At 43.2% G+C, this 20,373-nt stretch overlaps 1 protein-coding gene across 1 annotated transcript in view; it reads left to right on the top strand.

Moving 5' to 3' along the window:
• Positions 1-14,279: 14,279 nt before the first annotated feature.
• Positions 14,280-20,373, top strand: part of TOP1 (DNA topoisomerase I) — a 70,015-nt gene continuing 63,921 nt past the window's right edge. The window contains exons 1-2 of the mRNA XM_089673301.1: positions 14,280-14,543; positions 15,911-15,935. Coding sequence (XP_089529427.1) covers positions 14,511-14,543; positions 15,911-15,935 — 58 coding nt within the window. The 5' untranslated portion in view covers positions 14,280-14,510. The remainder of the gene's footprint in view (positions 14,544-15,910; positions 15,936-20,373) is intronic.

Below are 20,373 nucleotides of genomic sequence, written 5' to 3'. Positions count from 1 at the left end.
AAGGGGAAATTATTGATTTTACAGCCTTTATGGGTGTAAAAGCAATCAATGTAAAAAAAAATTTTCATCACCCCCCTACAAGTAGTACAGTGTCACTATGGTGACACTGTACTGCTAGGGTGACAGTATGTAAAAAAAAAAAAAAAAAAAACATAAATAATAATATGAAAAAATAAAATAAAAATGTTAAAAAAAGTTTACAAAATTTGAATTTTTGTTTATAAACTAATTTGGGTTATTTTTTTTTTTCACTAAAAAGATAAGTGAATACATTTTGGCCAAGATTTATGAAGAAAGATTATTTATTTGCAAAATTGTACAATAAAAAAACTTTTTTTCAAAATGTTTAGACTTTTTCATTTATATAGCAAAAAAAATAAAAATCCCAGTGGTGAATAAATACCACCAAAATAAAGTTTTATCTGTCTTAAAAAAAATGCTAAAACATTCATATGGGTACAGTGTTGCATGACCGCGCAATTGTCATTCAAAGTGTGATAGCAATGAAAGCTGAAAATTGGCCTGGACAGGAAGGGGGTAAAAGTGTCCGGACTGGAAGTGGTTAATGATCACTTCCTCTTCTTCCCATTCCTGACTTGTTCAAACACTTCTATTTAATGCCCATGTCCTGCCAATCAAAATAAGGGAAGGCTTCTACACAATGTGCATCTGCATGTAGTGCATGCGCCTCTTTGGTGCATTAGGCAGCTCATTGAAATAATGGGTCCCTTTAACACAACAGCCAGTGCCCACATGTAAATGGATCCTTATTATTTGTCACTAGATCTTAACACAATCCACTTACTTATTACTCAACAGAAAAGTAGAATTGGCTTTGTTTTTATTACTCTTTGCCAAGTATGTTTCCCAAGACTGAAAATGATCTTCTTTCAATAAATAAAAAGGTACAGTCTGTTTCTGGAACATATCCAGAAGAGCCTTCTTTGGAGTAATGCTTACACATAATATTACAATCATCTATTGTTGTAAATCTAGGATTAAAAGTGTTGCACACCTCAGCATGGCCAAGGTGTGGAAATCTGGATTCTGAGTCTTCTACTGAATTCAAATAGGTTTTGCCAGGTAAAAGTAATAAACTGTTTTCTTTTGTATTTAATGCTTCTCCCTCCTCACTGGCCTGCCTCGCCGCTGGCTATCCCCGCTTCAGTCAATCCTGAATACGGCTGCCAGACTCATTCACCTTTCCAACCGCTCCGTTTCCGCCACCCCCCTCTGCCAATCCCTCCACTGGCTTCCGATTGCGCAATGGATCAAATTCAAAATCCTAACACTGACGTACAAAGCCGTCCACCATACTGCCCCGAACTACATCACTGACCTAATATCCAAGTACCGCCCAACACGCACACTCCGCTCCTCACAAGACCTCCTTCTCTCTAGTTCCCTGGTCTCCTCCTCCCATGCCCGCCTCCAGGACTTCTCCAGGGTGTCACCCATCCTCTGGAACTCCCTGCCCCAACCCATCAGATTATCACCTACTCGCCTCTCCTTTAGGCGCACCCTGAAAACCCATCTCTTCAGGGAAGCCTACCCCACCCCCTGCTAACTTGCCGACCTCCTCCACTCTTCCTACCACTCCATCCCCCACAGCTATCTCCTCCTGTGCCACCATCCCCTCCCTCCTAGATTGTAAGCTTGAAAGAGCAGGGCCCTCGATCCCCTCATGTTTTGCATTGTATTGGTATTGTTCTGTCACATGATCTGTCCCCCTTTTGTAATGTACAGCGCTGAGCGAACTATTGGCGCTTTATAAATACTGTATAATAATAATAATAATAATATTTTGGATTCTCCATTTACTGTGACATTCTAAAGTCCAATACTTTAACATAAAGTATACTTCCGTTCTATACCCCCCCCCCCCCCCCTTAGACCCCTTAATGAGAAACTTTACTTGCCCCTATTTTTTTTTCTTGTAATCTCCATCTACCTGTCATGTAGCATTGCCCTCAGTTCAGATACTTATCTGCCCAAAGAATCCAACATAATTCAGCTGTGATCTACTGATCAGGTGCAGAAGCCTGGGTCCTGCGCCCTATCTTAGTCCACCCTCTTCAGTCATCAGAAGCTGACTGCCTCTACCGAATTCAGGTATTGAGTCTCACAGGACTCACAGGAGTCTCACATAGCTCTGCCCACCAAGTCCTTGCTCCTCCAGCCTCCTGGGATATGTGTTGGAATACAATGTTCATGTATTTTTGAACAACTACATCAACATCAGTATTCAACCAGTAGATGGCAGTGTTTATAAGTTTGTAGTTGCATCTATGGTTAAACTCTATGACTTTTCTCTATAATAGTTTCCTGTTTGTAAAGAAGCAGCAGATAAACATATGTGGACTGTGCACCGTCTGTTCTGTAGGGCTATAGACAGAATCTTTAACAATATGAGACATGGTATCCCAGCAAGTTGAAGGCGCAGGGACATTTTATTCTTAACAAAAAATTTAAAAGACCTGCACCAAAGAAATTAATAAACCATAATCATCAAATGCTGCTGCTTGAAAGATGAAAAGACAGCCCCTGTGTGGGTGCACCTTTTGCTCTGTTGGTGTTAGAGCACCGTTTTCTTAATTTTTTTATGTGCAATTGATGGACTCTGCGTGGGCGTGTCTTGTTGCTCCTGTTGTTTTTAAATGTTTATAAACTAATAAAAATCATTGAAATACAAAAAAAAGATGAAAAGACATCAAATATAATAACAAAATGCAGCGCAAAAAAAAAAAAATGTTAGTATTATAAAATAAAGAAAAGTCCAGATAAGTCCCAAATAAAAGTCTTGTGCTCCAAAGCAAAAAAAATGTGATGAGAAATTACATAAATTTTCCAGCGTGTTCACATCATATGTGATAATTCTATTTGCACCCACACTTACCCAAGTGGATTCCCAAGCTATTATGGCTTAAGGATCAAAACACATTTAGAGGTGGGATGGGGTCTCCACAAGTGTATCTCACTTGGGAAATCTTTAATGCCTTCCAGAACGATCCCTCTCAGATTGATGAAAAATGCAAAAAAAGGAAAAAAACAAGTGTAATACTGCATAAAACTAAAAAAACAAAACTGATGTTCAAAATTGCACTCACATTAAATAAGTTTGTAACCAGCTTAAATGGACATGAAAGCCTCCTAAACGACCCCCAGCAATACTTCCTCAGCGACCTCCAAACTCTCACTCATAGACAGGATGGCGAATGCAAAAAAATGGGGAGAACCAATAGCGTAATACTGTATAAATTTTATTACAAAAAGTTGATGCCCATATTGCACTCACATTTATGAGAATAAAAGAAAAGCCTTATGGTAAATCAAACTCCTTAGGCAAACAGAAAATCCACTCTGACACTTCCCAATAGCATATTCAATAATCACAGCAACATAGAAAGAAGTGAAATGGCAGCAGTAGGGAGATAGAACTATCCTTCCCACACAAAAGATGGCCGCGGAACGCAGCACCAGCGTGCATTCCACTTACCGGACGTGACGTAACACGTCATAGATCAAAAACCAGAAATTACTTCAATGCATTTTGCCCCTCCTCCATGGCATCGTCACACTGTACATATATTACATTTATGTAATTTATTTCCCCACAAATAGAGCTTTCTTTTGGTGGTATTTTATCACCTGTGCTTTTTTTTATTTTTTGCACTATAAACAAAAAAGACAATTTTGAAAAAAAAACAATATTTTTGACTTTTTGCTATGCTTGAGGTGATTGTAGCCGTATTAGTGCATTTGCGACAGGAACAATTGAGTACTGTCCGTGATACTTTTTTTATTTGCACTAACATACAATTTTGAGGACAAGCTTTCGGGGTATGTCCCCAGTACTGCTTAGACCTGAAGAAGGGGACATTCCCGAAAGCTTGTCCTCAAAATTGTATGTTAGTGCAAATAAAGAAAAGTATCACAGACAGTACTCAATTGTTTCTGACTTTTCGCTATAAAACATATCTAATAAAAAAAAATAAAATGTCTTCATAAATTTAGGTCAAAATGTATTCTGCTACAATTCTCAGAAAGTGTGTATTAATTGGTTTACGTGAAAGTTATAGCATCTACAAATGGAGGTGTATATACTGGAATTTTTACTTATTTTTTATACTAGAAATGGCGTCGATCAGCGACTTATAGCGGGACTGTGGCGAGCATTCTGACACTGGGTGGGACATATTTCCAGTGACACTAATAGAGTAATCAGTGCTAATAGCACTGACACTGTACTAATGGCACTGGGCAGGAAGGGATTAAAATCTGGGGCGATCAAAGGGTTAACATTGTGTGTTTTACTGTGAAAAGTGTGTGCTGTTGTACTAGGGAAACCTGCTGCTTTCTATCTCTCAGCTGTGCAGAGAGATAGACAGCAGCACGTCCATGCTGACAGGAGAGAGACCTCTGTTTACATACAGATCTCTCCACACTCAGCTTCGCCGATGATCATCCAGAGATTGACATCCTCAGGAGCCAATAGAAGTGCAGGTAGGGCAGAGCGCATCCCCCTTCCCGGAAAAGCAAAGTCACGTATATTTTCGTGATTTTGCACAGCGCGACCGCCCTGTAGCAGTACATCTGCTATGGAGTGGTCGTCAAATGGTTAAAGCACATCTCTGGGTAAAGTAAAAACCTTCCCTTTCAGGGAGGCTACCCCTGCACTGCAAGGGTTAAATGCTTGTTTAAATTGTGGGGGGGGGGGGTCACAAAAAGCAGTTTTACTTACCTGATCCTCTGTTCCCTCTGCTCTTGAGTCTATGGGAAAACAGAATGGTGAAGGAGCAATGAGATTGTAAATATCAGCAGCTGCAGGGGCTGGTTGCATGGGCAGAGCACAGGTTGACTTTAACCAAGATACACAAAATCCATCACCAGGGGCGGACTGACAACGCATGGGGCCCCCCGGGCAATAGGGGAACATGGGGCCCCTGTGTCCTTGCCCAAACTCAAAAAAGCCTATGAAAAAGGTACCAGGGGCATCTCATGGGGCCCCCTACTGACCCCGGGCCCTCGGGCAGTGCCCGAGTTTCCAAATGGTCAGTCCGTCCCTGTCCATCACTAGTCATCACTGGCTGCTGAGAAGAACACAAGACTGAAGTCCAACTGTTCAGACCGAGGGCAGTGTTGCACATTTTTTAAATTGCTATTTGCTATATAAATTGTGTGGTGTTACCTGGAACAATCACAAGGTAAGAGCAAAACAAATATCCTTTATGAAACTATTTGAATGAACTCATGGTCTCCCTTTGCATTATCTCATTTTTCTTTCTTACTTATTGTTTGATACAAAGGTGATCCAGATAACATAAGGTACTGCCTTTACTGTTTCTGGGCTTTGTGAAACTAGATTTTCTTTGTACTGTGGCTTGAGACCTGGACTATTGCTTCTTGTAAACATTGACATGGATAAACAACAGAAAAAACAGATAAACCATTAATCAAAGCTGGCTTTTGGTCACATTGGAAAATTATATTGTATATTTAAACCAAAACTTTAATTCTTAACATTGGATAGCATAATGAAGGGTTAGAGCCCTTGTTAGTTTTTAATTGCAGTTTGTGACCCTGATGGGAAGACTCACCCTATTTGCCCTGGTGTCCACTGTCTCGAGTACAGATAGTGAAATCCAAATATGTTAAGTTGTCACAAGAAAAAACCTTCCAACATGGAAACCTGTTTTGGTCACTGCTGTCTAAGGGGATATCCCTGTGCTTTGAGATAGTTAGGTCCATATATATTTGGAAACAGGCGTAATTTTCATACTTTTGGCTCTGTATGCCACAGAATGAATTAAAACAAAACAATACAAATGAATTTGAAGTGCAGACTTTTAGCTTTAATTCAAGGTGTTGAACATCAATATCAAGTACAAATTATAGGAACTGCAACCATTTTTATACACAGTCCCTCCATTTTTAGGGGCTCAAATGTAATTGGAAAAATGAATATGATCATAAATAAAATGTTAATTTTTAATATTTTGTTGAGAATCCTTTACTGGCAATGGCTGCCTGACATGACCCATGGACATTACCAAAGACTGGGTTTCCTCCTTTCTGATGCTTTGCCAGGCTCTAACTGCAGCTGTCTTCAGTTCTTCTTTGTGGGTCCTTTCTGCCTTTAGCTTTGCCTTCAGCAAGTTAAATGCATGCTCAATTGGGTTGAGATCAGGTGATTGAATCGGCCATTGCAGATTATTCCACTTCTTTTCCTTCGAAAGCTCCTGGGTTGCTTTTGCAGTGCGTTTTGGATCACTGTCCATCTGTACTGTGAAGTGCCGTCCAATCAACTTTGCTGCATTTTGCTGAATCTGGGCTGACAGTATATCTCTAAACACTGCAGAATTAAATCGGCTGCTTCTGTTACATCATCAATAAACACCAATGATCCAGTGCCACTGGAAGCCATGCATGCCCATGCCATCACACTGCCTCCACCATGTTTTACAGATGGAGTTGTGTGCTTTGGATCATGAGCTGTTCCAAGCCTTCTCCACACTTTTTTCTTCCTGTAATTCTGGTACAGATTAATCTTAGTTTCATCCATCCAAAGAATGCTTTTCCAGAACTGGTCTGGCTTTTTTAGATGTTTTTTGGCAAAGTCTAATCTGGCCTTTCTATTCTTCAGGCTTATGAATAGTTTGCACCTTGTGGTGAACCCTCTGTATTTGCTCTTGTGAAGTCTTCTCTTGATTGTAGACTTTGACAATGATACTCCCACCTCCTGGAGAGTGTCCTTCACTTGTCTGGATGTTGTGAATGGGTTTTTCTTTACCATAGAGAGGATCCTGCGATCATCCACCACTGTTGTCTTCCGTGAACATCCATGCCTTTTTATGTTGTTGAGCTCACCAGTGCGTTCTTCTTTCCTCAGAATGTACCAAACTGTCGATTTTGTCACTCCTAATGTTGCTGCTATCTCTTTGATGGATTTGTTTTGTTTTTGAAGCCTTACAATGGCCTGTTTCACTTGCATGGACAGCTCCTTTGAAAGCATGATGTAGGTTTGCGGCAATAGATTCCAAATGCAAATACCACACTTAGAATCAACTCCGGACCTTTTACCTGCTTAATTGATGAAGAAATAATGAAGGAGTAGCCCACACCTGGCCATGAAACAGCTTTTGATTCAATTGTCCAATTACTTTTGGTCCCTTGAAAACAGGGGGATGGCTAATCTTAAGAGCTGTAATTCCTAAACCCTTCCTCCAATTTGGATGTACATACCCTCAAATTAAACCTCAGAGTGTGCACTTTCATATATAACTATAGCCTGAATATGTTTTGGTAAATACCTAACAAAAAACTAAAATTGTGCCTGTGTCCAAATATATATGGACCTAACTGTATTTCCTCTTACTTCTGTTGTGCCTCTGGAAATACATACACTTTAAAGGAAAAATTATAACTTAACAACTTGCCGCTTGCACACAGTACTTTTACTGTGGACAGGCAGCATGGCTAGGCTCAGCAATATGAATATACAGTAGATATAAAAAGTCCACACACCCCTATTAAAATGTCAGGTTTCTATGATGTAAAAAAATGAGACAAAGGTAAATCATTTCAGAACTTTTTCCACCTGGTTCACACTGATGTCGTGTGGAATTTGCAGCATTTTCTGTGCAAATTCTGCACCGCATCAGAACTGCACCCCGTTCATGCGAACCACTGCGGGTGTGTATGTTAAGCTAACAACACACCGAAAGCGGTCCGCAAAATGCGGTGCGATGTGCAGAATCGTATCACATAGGTGAGAATACCCATGCGATCCGATTCTAGTGTGGACCAAAAAAGGGTCCTACACCTTTTTGGTGCAGGTGCGGTGCGATTAGAGCCATACAAAATGTATCGCTCCAATTGCACCGCACACAAATCGTATGTGATTTGCACAGGAATGCGGTGTGGTTCCTGTGCGAATCACATGCAATATACCGCACCGTACATATGTGAACCCAGGCTTAATGTGACCTATAAACTGTACAACTCAATTGAAAAATAAACAAATCTTTTTTGGGGGGGGGAAATAAACATAAAAAACTAAAAGAGTGTGGTTGCATAAGTGTGCACATCCTTAAACTAATGCAGGCCATAGACGGGTCGAAAATCGGACGATTTTTCGGCCGAAAATAAAATCAGTTGATTTTCGCACCATTAGTGGGTTAATTGGTCGGCCGTTTTTCGGGGTTTGGCACATTTTTTTTATTGGTAAAGTTGGAAAAAAATCTGCCGATTTTGCCGATCGGACGATTTTCCAGGCAATGATGGGCAAATCGGGTGATCGTTTTACTGATAAAAAATCTGTGCATGAGCAGTGGCCTGCAAGAAGAAAAAGAAGAAGAAAAAGAAGAGGAATTCCACTCCGCTATTATATTTGACATGAAAAAGTCTTGCGGTTGCAACAATTTATCTATTTGTATCTGAATAAACCCATCTGTATCCAAAATGGATACAAATGGATACATTGTTGCAACCACAATACTTTTTCATGTCAAATATAATAGCAGAGCTCTCTGCAAGGGACAGATATAATTAAATGCCGGCCATAGACGGGACGAAATTCGGCCAATTTTTTTTACCGTTGGTGGTAAGGTCAACCTATTGAACGACCAATTTTTAGTTTCTTTTTTTTTTTAAACGGACGGTTTTCGACCCGTCTATGACCTGCATAATACTTTGTTGAAGCACCTTTTGATTTATTACAGCACTCCGTATTTTTGGGTGTGAATCTATCAGCATGGCACATCTTGACTTGGCAATTAAGGGTTAAGGAGTTATTCTCTAGCTCCCTGCCACCCTTGATTAACCACCTGGTGCAAAATCTTGTCCAGTCTTTGCACATAGTCAGAAAAAGTCTTCCCTTCTTACTGATACATGTCTTCAAACAAATATGTCAGTTCGGTACAGTTCTCGACTCACCCAAATACTTCTCGTAGAGCCCCAAGACACTCATGGGTGGAACAACCTGGCTTATACCATTTTAGGTTCTGCACATGTCAGAGGCAGGAGCCCGTAAGCTCTCCACTACTTTCTGTCTCTTCATGGCATCTACCACTTCCCACTCTTCTATGGCCTGAAGGGCTTGATCAACCCAAGTGTTAAATTCATCCTCCCCTAGGGGGGTAGGGGACTTGCTAGAGAAGAATCTCAGTTTTCGGTAGTTGACTGGTGACAGAAGTAGAGTTCTTCAGCAGAGTCTCTATAAACTTCCCCAGCTCGGCTAGTGTAGTGGCAGGTATGCTCCCAATGTTGTCTGATGAGGAAAATGGCTTGGACTCAGGGGTTCCTCTTTGGATTCTCTGTGCTGTCGTCAGTGGAGCCCGGTCGTGACAACTGTGTCATCACTGCGTCAGACAGGTGTATACTTTCTTCTCTTTTTCTAGATGCATCCAGACTGCCTCTTATGTCTAGAATACTCGCTCTCTGTTCAGGAATGTGAGCCATCAGCATCTGCTCAACCTGCTCTTCAGTCCAGTCATCTCCAGGGAGACTAAGCACCACACATTGGTGTGATCTTCCATTCTCTTCTTGGCACCACACGGAAATCTCGGAGGGTTCAATGCTTCCTCCTTGGGGTTCACAGACTCTCTGGACAGGGAAATCCTGGATGAGCCCCCACATGTAGCACTACCCCTTTTAAGGGTTGTGGAGTTATTTTCAGGCCCCCTGTCACTCTTGACCCCACTCTGAAAGCCCAACCCCTGCTGACACCGCAGAGCACTTCTGGCCAGAGTAAACAATCTCAATATTACCAGAAAATAGACTCGCACACAAGTTAGAGTGAACTGATGCTTTGTTTACATTAGAGTTGAGTAAAAGCACAGTAAAGCAGCAAGTAAGAAAAGAGCTCTTTGATTAGTAAGGCTAATGTCAATTTAACTACAGAGGAGGATCTTCTGAGCGCTTGTTGGGGCCCAGTTGGTTCACTACAAGAATTCAGATCTCCTTAGTTGCAGCAGGTGGAAGTCCCTCAAAAGGTTTTATGGATGCACAGACACTATCCCTTTAAGCAGTGTTTAACTTGGGCAGAACCCCTTTAAGGCACACAATACAGGTTTTAAGCAAGACATTTATAGGGTGGGCAGAAACATTTATTGACAAGGGGTTAATTCCTCTGTTGGCCTCAGTAGCAAATGTCCCTTGATGAATGTAAACCAATTACGGAGGAAAAAGTGGTGTGGCTTGGCCCGCAGAGGGCGGACAATACAGTGGGCTCTGATGACTGGATTATGCTGGTTATGTGTTTGCTAATAGGCTGGATGAACTAGGCTTCAACTTGTGTAACTTGTAAGCAATGTCCTAGACAGAGAATGGCTAATTCAGTAGAATGTCAGTGACAACTTTAATTTGATGGAGATTGGGACTCTCTTACTCGATCTGTGGCATCATCCCAGTCACTGGTGGTCTCACTGTAGATGGGGGGCCCCAGTGGTCCTGCGATTCCTCCTACAGGATTCACTAGTAGTTGCAGCACTTTGGGTCACCGGCCGACCAGGTAGTTCTCCAGATTCTTTGCCGATGTCAGCAGTTCCTCCCTCTTTCTCCACGCTATCTCTCTGTGACCCTGATCCAGTCCTTCCTTCCAGCTTTCTCCCAGCTCACTTCCTGCCTCTGTTCTCGGGCTTCTACATTTATATGCCTCCACCCACACGCCAGTTCATCTGGGAAATAAAGAGCCCCTATTCCCTGCCTTCTAATAATGTCCTGTGGTTCAGCCTACAAAATCCATAAAGCTTTTCACCAGAGTGTGCCACTGACTTCCAGGATACTGCCACCTTGTGTCTCTTTTAACATCCTGCAGTCTGAATAATAGCAGGGTGTTACATATATCCCATAGTTTATAGACGCTATAACTTTCACACAGACCAAATAATATGCATAGATTTGGGTTATTTATACCAAAGAAATGTAGCAAAATACATTTTGGCCTAAATTTATGAAGAAACTATTGAATATATATATATATATATATATATATATATATATATATATAGTTTAGCAAAATGTTATACTAGAAACTCATTTTTTTTTATTAAAGTTTCATTTGGGTTCAGTGTTGCATGACCGAGTAATTGGCAGTTAAAGTAGAACAATGCTGCATAGCAAAAAATGCCCTGTCATGAAGGGGGTAGAACCTTCCGGAAGTCAAATGGTTAGGGCACCATGGTAAGTAGTGCCTGTCTTTTGCAATGTATTCAGCATTTTTCTCCTAAATGAATAAAAAGACGTGACAGTCTGTGCTCCACTATTGACTCCTCCATTATGACAGTCCGGATCCCACCAGGTGTCAGTTCTAACTGCACCGCCAACTGCAACATGGGAGGACGAAAAAGTCCTGCGCTATGACTGCTAGAGCTATAAGAGGACAATGTGATGGGAACACATGATGTAAGGGAGGACTCTAAAGGGAACACCGGATGTACGGGGGCACTGTGATGGGGACAACTGATGTAAGGTGGGACTGTGATGGGGAAACCTGATGTAAAGGGGCACTGTGATGGGGACAACTGATGTAAGGTGGGACTGTGATGGGGAAACCTGATGTATGGGGGCACTGTGATGGGGACAACTGATGTAAGGTGGGACTGTGATAGGGAAACCTGATGTAAGGGGCATTGTGATGGGGACAACTGATGTAAGGTGGGACTGTGATGGGGAAACCTGATGTAAGGGGGCACTGTGATGGGGACAACTGATGTAAGGGGGGACTGTGATGGAGAAACCTGATGTAAGGGGGCACTGTGATGGGGACAACTGATGTAAGGGGGCACTGTGATGGGGACAACTGATGTAAGGGGGGACTGTGATGGGGACAACTGATGTAAGGTGGGACTGTGATGGGGAAACCTGATGTAAGGGGCACTGTGATGGAGAAACCTGATGCAAGGGGGCACTCTGATAGGAACACTTGATGTAAAGGGGCACACTGAAGGGGACATCTGTTATACAGGGGCACACTGATGGGGACACTTGTTGTAAGGGGGCACTCCGATGGGAACACTTGATGTAAAGGGCACTCTGATAGGGACACATGATGTAAGGGGGGCACTCTAAAGAGGACACCTATTGTAAGGGGGCACACTGATGGGGATATCTGATGTAAGGGGGTACACTCATAGGAACATTTGATGTAAGGGGGCACTCTGATGGGGACATCTGATGTAGGAGGGCACACTGATGGGAACACTTAATGTAAGGGGGAACTCTGATAGGGACACTTGATGCAAGGGGGCACTCTGATGGGAACACTTGATGTAAGGGGGCACTCTGAAAGGAACACTTAATGTAAGGGGGCATACCGATGGGGACAGCTGATGTAAGGGGGCACACTGAGGACACTTGATGCAAGGGGGCACTCTAATGGGAACATCTGATGTAAGGGGGCACTCTGATGGGAACATCTGATGTAAGGGGGCACTCTGATGAGGACACCTGTTGTAAGGGGGCACACTAATGGGAAAACTTGATGTAAGGGGGCACTCTGATGGGGATATCTGATGTAAGGGGGCACTCTGATGGGGACACTTGGTGTAAGGGGGCACTCTGATGGGGACATCTGATGTAAGGGGGCACTCAGATGGGGACACTTGATGTAAGGGAGTGCACTGATGGGAACACTTGATGTAAGAGGGCACTCTGATGGGGATATCTGAAGTAAGGGTGCACACTGATGGCGACACTTGTTGTAAGGGAGCACTCTGATGGGAACACTTGATGTAAAGGGGTACACCTGATGTAAGGGGGCACACTGATGGGAACACTTGATGTAAGGGGGCACTGTGATGGGGACACCTGATGTAAGGGGGCACTGTGATGGGGACACCTGATGTAAGGGGGCACTGTGATGGGGACATCTGATGTAAGGGGGCAGTGTGATGGGGACACCTGATGTAAGGGGGCACTCTGATGGGGACACCTGATGTAAGGGGGAACTCTGGTGGGAACACTTAGTGTAAGGGGGAACGCTTATGAGGACACCTGTTGTAAGGGGGTACACTGATGAGGACACTTGATGTAAAGGGGTACTCTGATGGGGACACTTGATGTAAAGAGGCACACTGATGGGGACATCTGATGTAAAGGGGCACTCTGATGGGGACATCTGATGTAAGGGGGCACTGTGATAGGGACACCGGATGTAAGGGGGCACTCTGATGGGGACATCTGATGTAAGGGGGCACTGTGATAGGGACACCGGATGTAAGGGGGCACTGTGATGGGGACATCTGATGTAAGGTGGGACTGTGATGGGGACATCTGATGTAAGGTGGGACAGTGATGGGGACATCTGATGTAAGGGGGCACTGTGATGGGGACATCTGATGTAAGGGGGCACTCTGATGGGGACATCTGATGTAAGGGGGGCACTGTGATGGGGACATCTGATGTAAGGTGGGACTGTGATGGGGACATCTGATGTAAAGTGGGACTGTGATGGGGACATCTGATGTAAGGGGGCACTGCGATGGGGATATCTGATGTAAGGGGGGCACTGTGATGGGGACATCTGATATAAGGGGGCACTCTGATGCGGACATTTGAGTGCCCCCCTTACATGGGGGCACTCTGATGCGGACATTTGATGTAAGGGGGCACTGTGATGGGGACATCTGATGTAAGGGGGCACTGTGATGGGGACATCTGATGTAAGGAGGCACTGTGATGGGGACATCTGATGTAAGGGGGCACTGTGATGGGGACATCTGATGTAAGGGGGCACTGTGATGGGGACATCTGATGTAAGGGGGCACTGTGATGGGGACATAATAATTGACAATGATTACTGATAATAAATTGACAATATAATTGCGATGTGGTGGAGGTTGTACATTGTGATGTATCTTTCTATAGTGACGTTGTACGCCCCAGGATCCGGCTCCCAGCACACACACGACATCCAGTCCTCCAACACCGGAAGAGACTCTTACTGACTGACTTCCCTAATTTGTGATTCAATGTTCTCATCTGACAATAAAACACACCCAGCCGGTAGCCGTCTCTGTGATTGTGAGGAGCCGCCATCCAGAGGAAAGCCATGATAAGTATGGAGTGTTCCGGAGTATTAGCGATGTGCACCGGATGCGGATGACCCGGGGACGCGGTCACTACAGTAACAGCCGGCTCAGCACATCGGCCCGGCCTCATCCAACAGCCGGGAGTGAACTTCTCCTTGCAGAGCAGCTGAATGACGGAAGAGGAGTGGCCTCCACTCAGCCGTCGCTCCTCCTCCGGGGCCTTTTAAATGAGATGCGCCTGCGCAGTTGAGCTAAATCGGGACTTAGTTGTTACACAATCCGCTGTGTGTCTCTGCCCACTCTCATTTTGCTGTTGCTTCTCCTGGCTGTACCCTGCTCCTTCCCCCAGACACACAATACGGGAGCCGGCCATACTGCTCAGCCCTCCTGTTCTCCAGCAGACCTCTGTGCTCGACGCCTAGGCTCCCTCCCGGCTCCCCTCCATTCATTCACTGACACCCCTACCTGTACTTGGTGAGGATGAGTGGGGACAACAGTCACAACGACTCACAGGTAAGCTGATCACCTTCCTTATCCCCCCCCCAGCCTTTCTTAGATGAGCCCCTTCCAGCCACATGGCCTGCCCCAGTTCCTGGAAACCATCAGATCCGGATCAGAAATCCCTTTAAACTCGTGTCCCAGCTGTGCGATCTTCTCCTCTGCCTCCTCTTCAGTGTTCCCAGCCTTCTAGACGCGTGCTGACCCCCCCACCCCATCCTGACAGTTACATTGTGTCTGATCACATCCCTGCACCCCAAAACCAGACAGGCCCTGGACTTCCACTCCCCCCACCGGGAGCCACATCTGATCACTGGAGGAAGGATCCTAATAGATTTATATTCTAGGATCTCCTACATTTATAGTATAGGATCTGACCCATCTTCTAGACAGGATCCTATTATAATGTAGGATCTGACCCATCTTCTAGACAGGATCCTATTATAATGTAGGATCTGACCCATCTTCTAGACAGGATCCTATTATAATGTAGGATCTGACCCATCTTCTAGACAGGATCCTATTATAATGTAGGATCTGACCCATCTTCTAGGTAGGATCCTATTATATAGGATCTGACCCATGTTCTAGGCAGGGCCTCTGCATCTATATTGCTGGATCTCTTTTATATTCCAGTTAGGACACCAGCAGACTTTTCTAGTATAGGATCTGGTACATGTACTATGGGAAGGATCTCTTTCAGTTAGGATCCTATGATACCTCTAGGATCTGATCCATGTATTATTAGAGGTAGGATCCCATGTTCTAGGCAGGGCCTCCTTCTACATTCTAGGATCTAATACACCGTAGGTAGGATCTGATGCTTCCCATGATCCGATAGTTTCATAAATCGGATCTGAACCCTTCAATAGTATATGTAGGATGTGATCTGTCCAGTATAGTTAATGATCTGATCCATAATGTACTATAGATGGGATCTGATGACTTGTTTGGGGAGTCCCCTGTATTTGGGGGGGGGATGTGTTGGATCTTGTACTATAATCAGATACTTTTATAAACAGGATCTGATCCCCTGAACATTCTGGGTAGGATCTCCTACATGTTGTGATCTGATCCATATTATACTATAGATGGGATCTGATGACTTATTTGGGGGTCCCCTTTTATTTGGGGGGGATGTTCTAAGTGTGATCAGATACTGACTTGATCCATGTAATGTTATAGGCAAGGGGTCTGATCTTCTATGTTCTAGGATCTGATCTGTAGATTATTGGGGATACCCTGTATTTAGGGGGATGTGATGACCTCCATCAGTAACCTGTCACCCCAGTAAAGTGAGGTTTTTGGGGTTCGGGTACTTAGCTGGGCCTCTTTATCTGACCAGCACCCCATGTCCTGATTTCTCCTTCTCTTTCCTTTAGATCGACGCGAATTTTCGAGCAAACGGTAAGTACCGGGGTCCCCTGGTTAGTGTGGGTGTTGGGCCAGGATTGTGGGGTGCAGTGAGTGTGGATCGGGGTGTGGGTCCCCCTGTTTTCCTGCTTCCCATCCCCCCTCCTCCTCCTCTCACTCTCCTTCCTCCTCTAGAAGGGCAGACATGGCGTCCAGAGACTAAGTCCCGTCTGCTCGCTCACCGGCTCCTTTGTTCACCTACAGAGCCTTCCATCCGGCCCATCGGGGGTGATCCCCGGCTAAAAACGACTTATTTCTGTTCAGCCCGAACCGATCTCCCGTGTGCCACCCTCCCCGGGCTCCTCCGGACACGTTTCCCCTCTGTTTTCCCCGCCTGAAAGTCGGCTTTCAGGTGGTGGGGACTTAGTCTCTGCGCCATTTTCTTTTTCTCTGCTGCCTGTGTCTGTGTGTGAGTGAGTGAGCGGTGTGTGTGTGTCAGGCCTGGGCTGCAGGGCTGACATGGCTGCTGCTTGAGGCCTGGCCTGTCTGCACCACACAGTACCCAACCCTCACCATTTATCACTTTATAATGTCTTCATCCCTCATTACCACAAATTACACCTAGAAACGTGCTGCTAGACAACCAGTGACTCTTGAGAGCTGCCAGGCACCATCCCCTCAGCATTAACAAAGCTAATTCTTCCTACAAAACATTTCAGAAACTTTTATATATATATATTTTTTTTTACCTCAAGTATGGCAGCTAGCCGCTAAAGCTGGTCAGATACCAGTGTTTTCTCATTTACAGGGCACATAGAAAGACCATGATGTCTGCTATTTACCAAGCACTACTGTGTCAGTGACTCCGGCCTGTTTTAGTAATTACAAGGTTAGGATATACACGTGAGAAATTCGTGGAGTCACCGCTCTTACCGAAAACTTTGGATTTAGGTGGATAAAATATTCATAGAACTACCATTATGTCATACTGTACATATATATATGAATTTTATACCTACCGAAATCCAGAAACATTCAGTAGAAGAGCGGCGACTACATAACGTCCTTTAAGAACTAAAAGCTATGTTGTACTATAACGTCTCGATGTCGTAAAATTCAGGCACAATCAGTATGTTGTACTTTTACATATCTATGACTTTTAGACTCGCCTAAATCCAAACTTTTCAGTATGAAAGTAATTACAGGCTTGGGACGTACATGTGAAATATTAGTGTAGTCACCACTCTCTTGCTGAAAAGTTTGGATTTGGGTGGATAAAATATTCATAGATGTACTGAGATGTCATAGTGTACATATCTATGAATTTTAGACCCACCTAAATCCAAAACATTCCTCAAAGTTTTGTCACTTTTTGGATTTAGGTGGATAAAATATTCATAGAACTACCATTGTCGTACTGTACATATATATGAAATTTATACCTGCCTTAATCCAAGAACATTCATTATGAGAGTGGCGACTACGTGAATTCCTTTTAGGAACTAAAAGCTATACTGTACTATACATTTTTGGTGTTCCAAAATTGGCGGTACATTCAGGAACAGTAAAGTGACATATCAATATGTTGTACTTTACATATCTATGAAATTTTTAGACCCACCTAAATCCAAACTTTTCAGTACAAAAGTAACGACAGGCTTGGGATGTAGACGTGAAATATTAGTGTAGTCCCCGCGATTTCCTGTGCGGACGGTGTGCCTTTTAGAATTAATGGCACCCACCCGCGGGTCCGCGTTCCTTTGTGCAGGTGGTGCGGCTGCATGGATTTTTGTGCGGATCTGCAGCGACACCACCCGTACATATGTCAGCCTAGCCTCAAGAACTAAAAGCTATACTGTACTATAACTTCTCTGTGTCCCAAACTTGGAGGCAAAATTCAGGAACAGTAAAGTGACGTATCAATATGTTGTACTTTACATATCTATGAATTTTAGACCCACCTAAATCCAAAAATACTCCTCAGTGTTTCAGTAGGAGAGCGGGGACTACATAAATTCCTTTAAGAACTAAAAGCTATACTGTGCTATAAATTCTCGGTGTTCCAAAATTGGCGATACGTTCAGGAATAGTAAAGTGACATATCAATATGTTGTACTTTACATATCTATGAATTTTTAGACCCACCTAAATCCAAACTTTTCAGTACAAAAGTAATGACAGGCTTGGGATGTAGACGTGAAATATTCGTGTAGTCACCGCTCACTTACTGAAATGTTTAGATTTAGGTGGATAAAATATTCATAGATGTTCAGATATGTCATTGTGTACATATGTATGAATTTTAGACCTACCTAAATCCAAAAACATTCCTCAAAGTTTCAGTAAGAGAGTGGCAACTACATAACTTCCTTTACTCCTTGTTCACATGTCCGCGTTTTGCGTAGTCACGAGAGCCCATTCATTTGAATGGACTCGCGTGCCCCGGGACATGCGGGGAAGAAGTCCCTGCACTTCTGAAAACGCAGCCTGCACTGGAAACTCTGTTCCCAGTATGGTTGCGATTTCCAGTGCGGACATGTGCCTTTAGAATTAATGGCACCCGCCCGCGGGTCTGCGTTCCTCTGTGCGGGTGGTGCGGCTGCATGGAGTTTTTGTGCATATCTGCAGCGGCACCACCGGCACAGATGTGAACCAAGCCTCAAGAACTAGAAGCTATACTTTACTATAACTTCTCTGTGTCCCAAACTTGGAGGCAAAATTCAGGAACAGTAAAGTAATGTATCAATATGTTGTACTTTTACATATCTATGAATTTTAGACTTGCCTAAATCCAAACTTTTCAGTATGAAAGTAATTACAGGCTTGGGACATACATGTGAAATATTAGTGTAGTCACTGCTCTCTTACTGAAAAATTTGGATTTTGGTGGATAAAATATTCATAGATGTACTGATTTGTCATAGTGTACATATCTATGAATTCCAAAAGCATTCTTCAAAGTTTCAGTAGAAGAGCGGCGACTACCTAACTTCCTTTAAGAACTAAAAGCTATACTGTACTATAAATTTTCGGTGTTCCAAAATTGGCGGTAAATTCAGGAACAGTAAAGTGACACATCAATATGTTGTACTTTTACAGATCTATGAATTTTTAGACCCACCGAAACCCAAACTTTTCAGTACAACAGTAATTACAGGCTTGGGATGTAGACATGAAATATTCGTGTAGTCACCACTCTCTTACTGAAAAGTTTAGATTTATGTGGATAAAATATAGATGTACCGACATGTCTTAGTGTACATATCTATGAATTTTAGACCCACCTAAATCCAAAAACATTCCTCAGTGTTTCAGTATGAGAGCGGCGACTACATAAATTCCTTTAAGAACTAAAAGCTATACTGTACTATAAATTCTCGGTGTCCCAAAATTGGAGGTAAAATTCAGGAACAGTAAAGTGACGTATCAATATGTTGTACTTTTACATATCTACGAATTTTAGACTCGCCTAAATCCAAACTTTTCAGTACGAAATTAGTTACAGGATTGGGATGTAGACATGAAATAGTGTAGTCAGGGGCGGACTGACAACTTATGGGGTCCCTGTGTCCTTGCCCAAACTCAAACATGCCTATGAAAAAGGTACCAGGGGCATCTCATCGGGCCCTCGTGCAGTGCCCGAGTTTCCAAATGGTCAGTCCGCCTCTGAGTGTAGTCACCACTCTCTTACTGAACTGTTTGGGTTTAGTTGGATAAAATATTCATAGATTTAGAAATATGTCATAGTGTACATATCTATGAATTTTAGACCCACCTAAATCCAATTTCTCAAAGTTTCAGTAGGAGAGAGTTGACTACATAAATTCCTTTAAGAACTAAACTCTATACGTCCCGATGTTCCAAAATTGAAGGTAAAAATTCAGGAACAGTAAAGTGTTGTATCAATAAGTTGTAATTTCAGGATCGGTTTCCTTTAACAACTAAAAACCTATAAAAACTGTACTAAACTGTTAAGCTACCAGCTCATGGCGCTACAAGATTTTCAGGTACAAATTCAAGGAAAAGAAGGGATGGATACACTGAAATGTCGTATTGTACATATCTGTGAATTGCATAAATCCAAACTTTCCTTGAAGTTAATGTACAAGAGCAATGAATATACTATAACGTGACTACTGCTTCCTGGTATTCCAAATTTTTTTTTTCAGGTAAAAATTCAACAGTAAAGCAACATATACACTCACCGGCTGCTTTATTAAATACACCTTGCTAGTACCGGGTTGGACCCCCCCCCCCCTCCCCCTTTTTGCCTTCAGAACTGCCTTAATTTTTTGTGGCATAAATTCAGCAAGGTGTTGGAAATATTCCTCATATTGTGGTACATATTGACAGTTGCTGTTGCCTTTCTATCATCTTGAACCAGTCTGCCCATTCTCCTCTGACATCAACAAGGCATTATCCACACAACTACCGCTCACGGGATATTTTCTCTTTTTCGGACCATTCTCTAAAACCTAGAGATGGTTGTGTG

This window comes from Staurois parvus, unplaced genomic scaffold, assembly GCF_062004578.1.
Source record: "Staurois parvus isolate SC_StPar_1 unplaced genomic scaffold, SC_StPar_1.0 ptg000137l, whole genome shotgun sequence".
Taxonomy (NCBI): Eukaryota; Metazoa; Chordata; class Amphibia; order Anura; family Ranidae; genus Staurois; species Staurois parvus.
The sequence above is the reverse complement of the archived record's forward strand: the minus strand, read 5'-3'. Positions and strand labels throughout refer to the sequence as shown.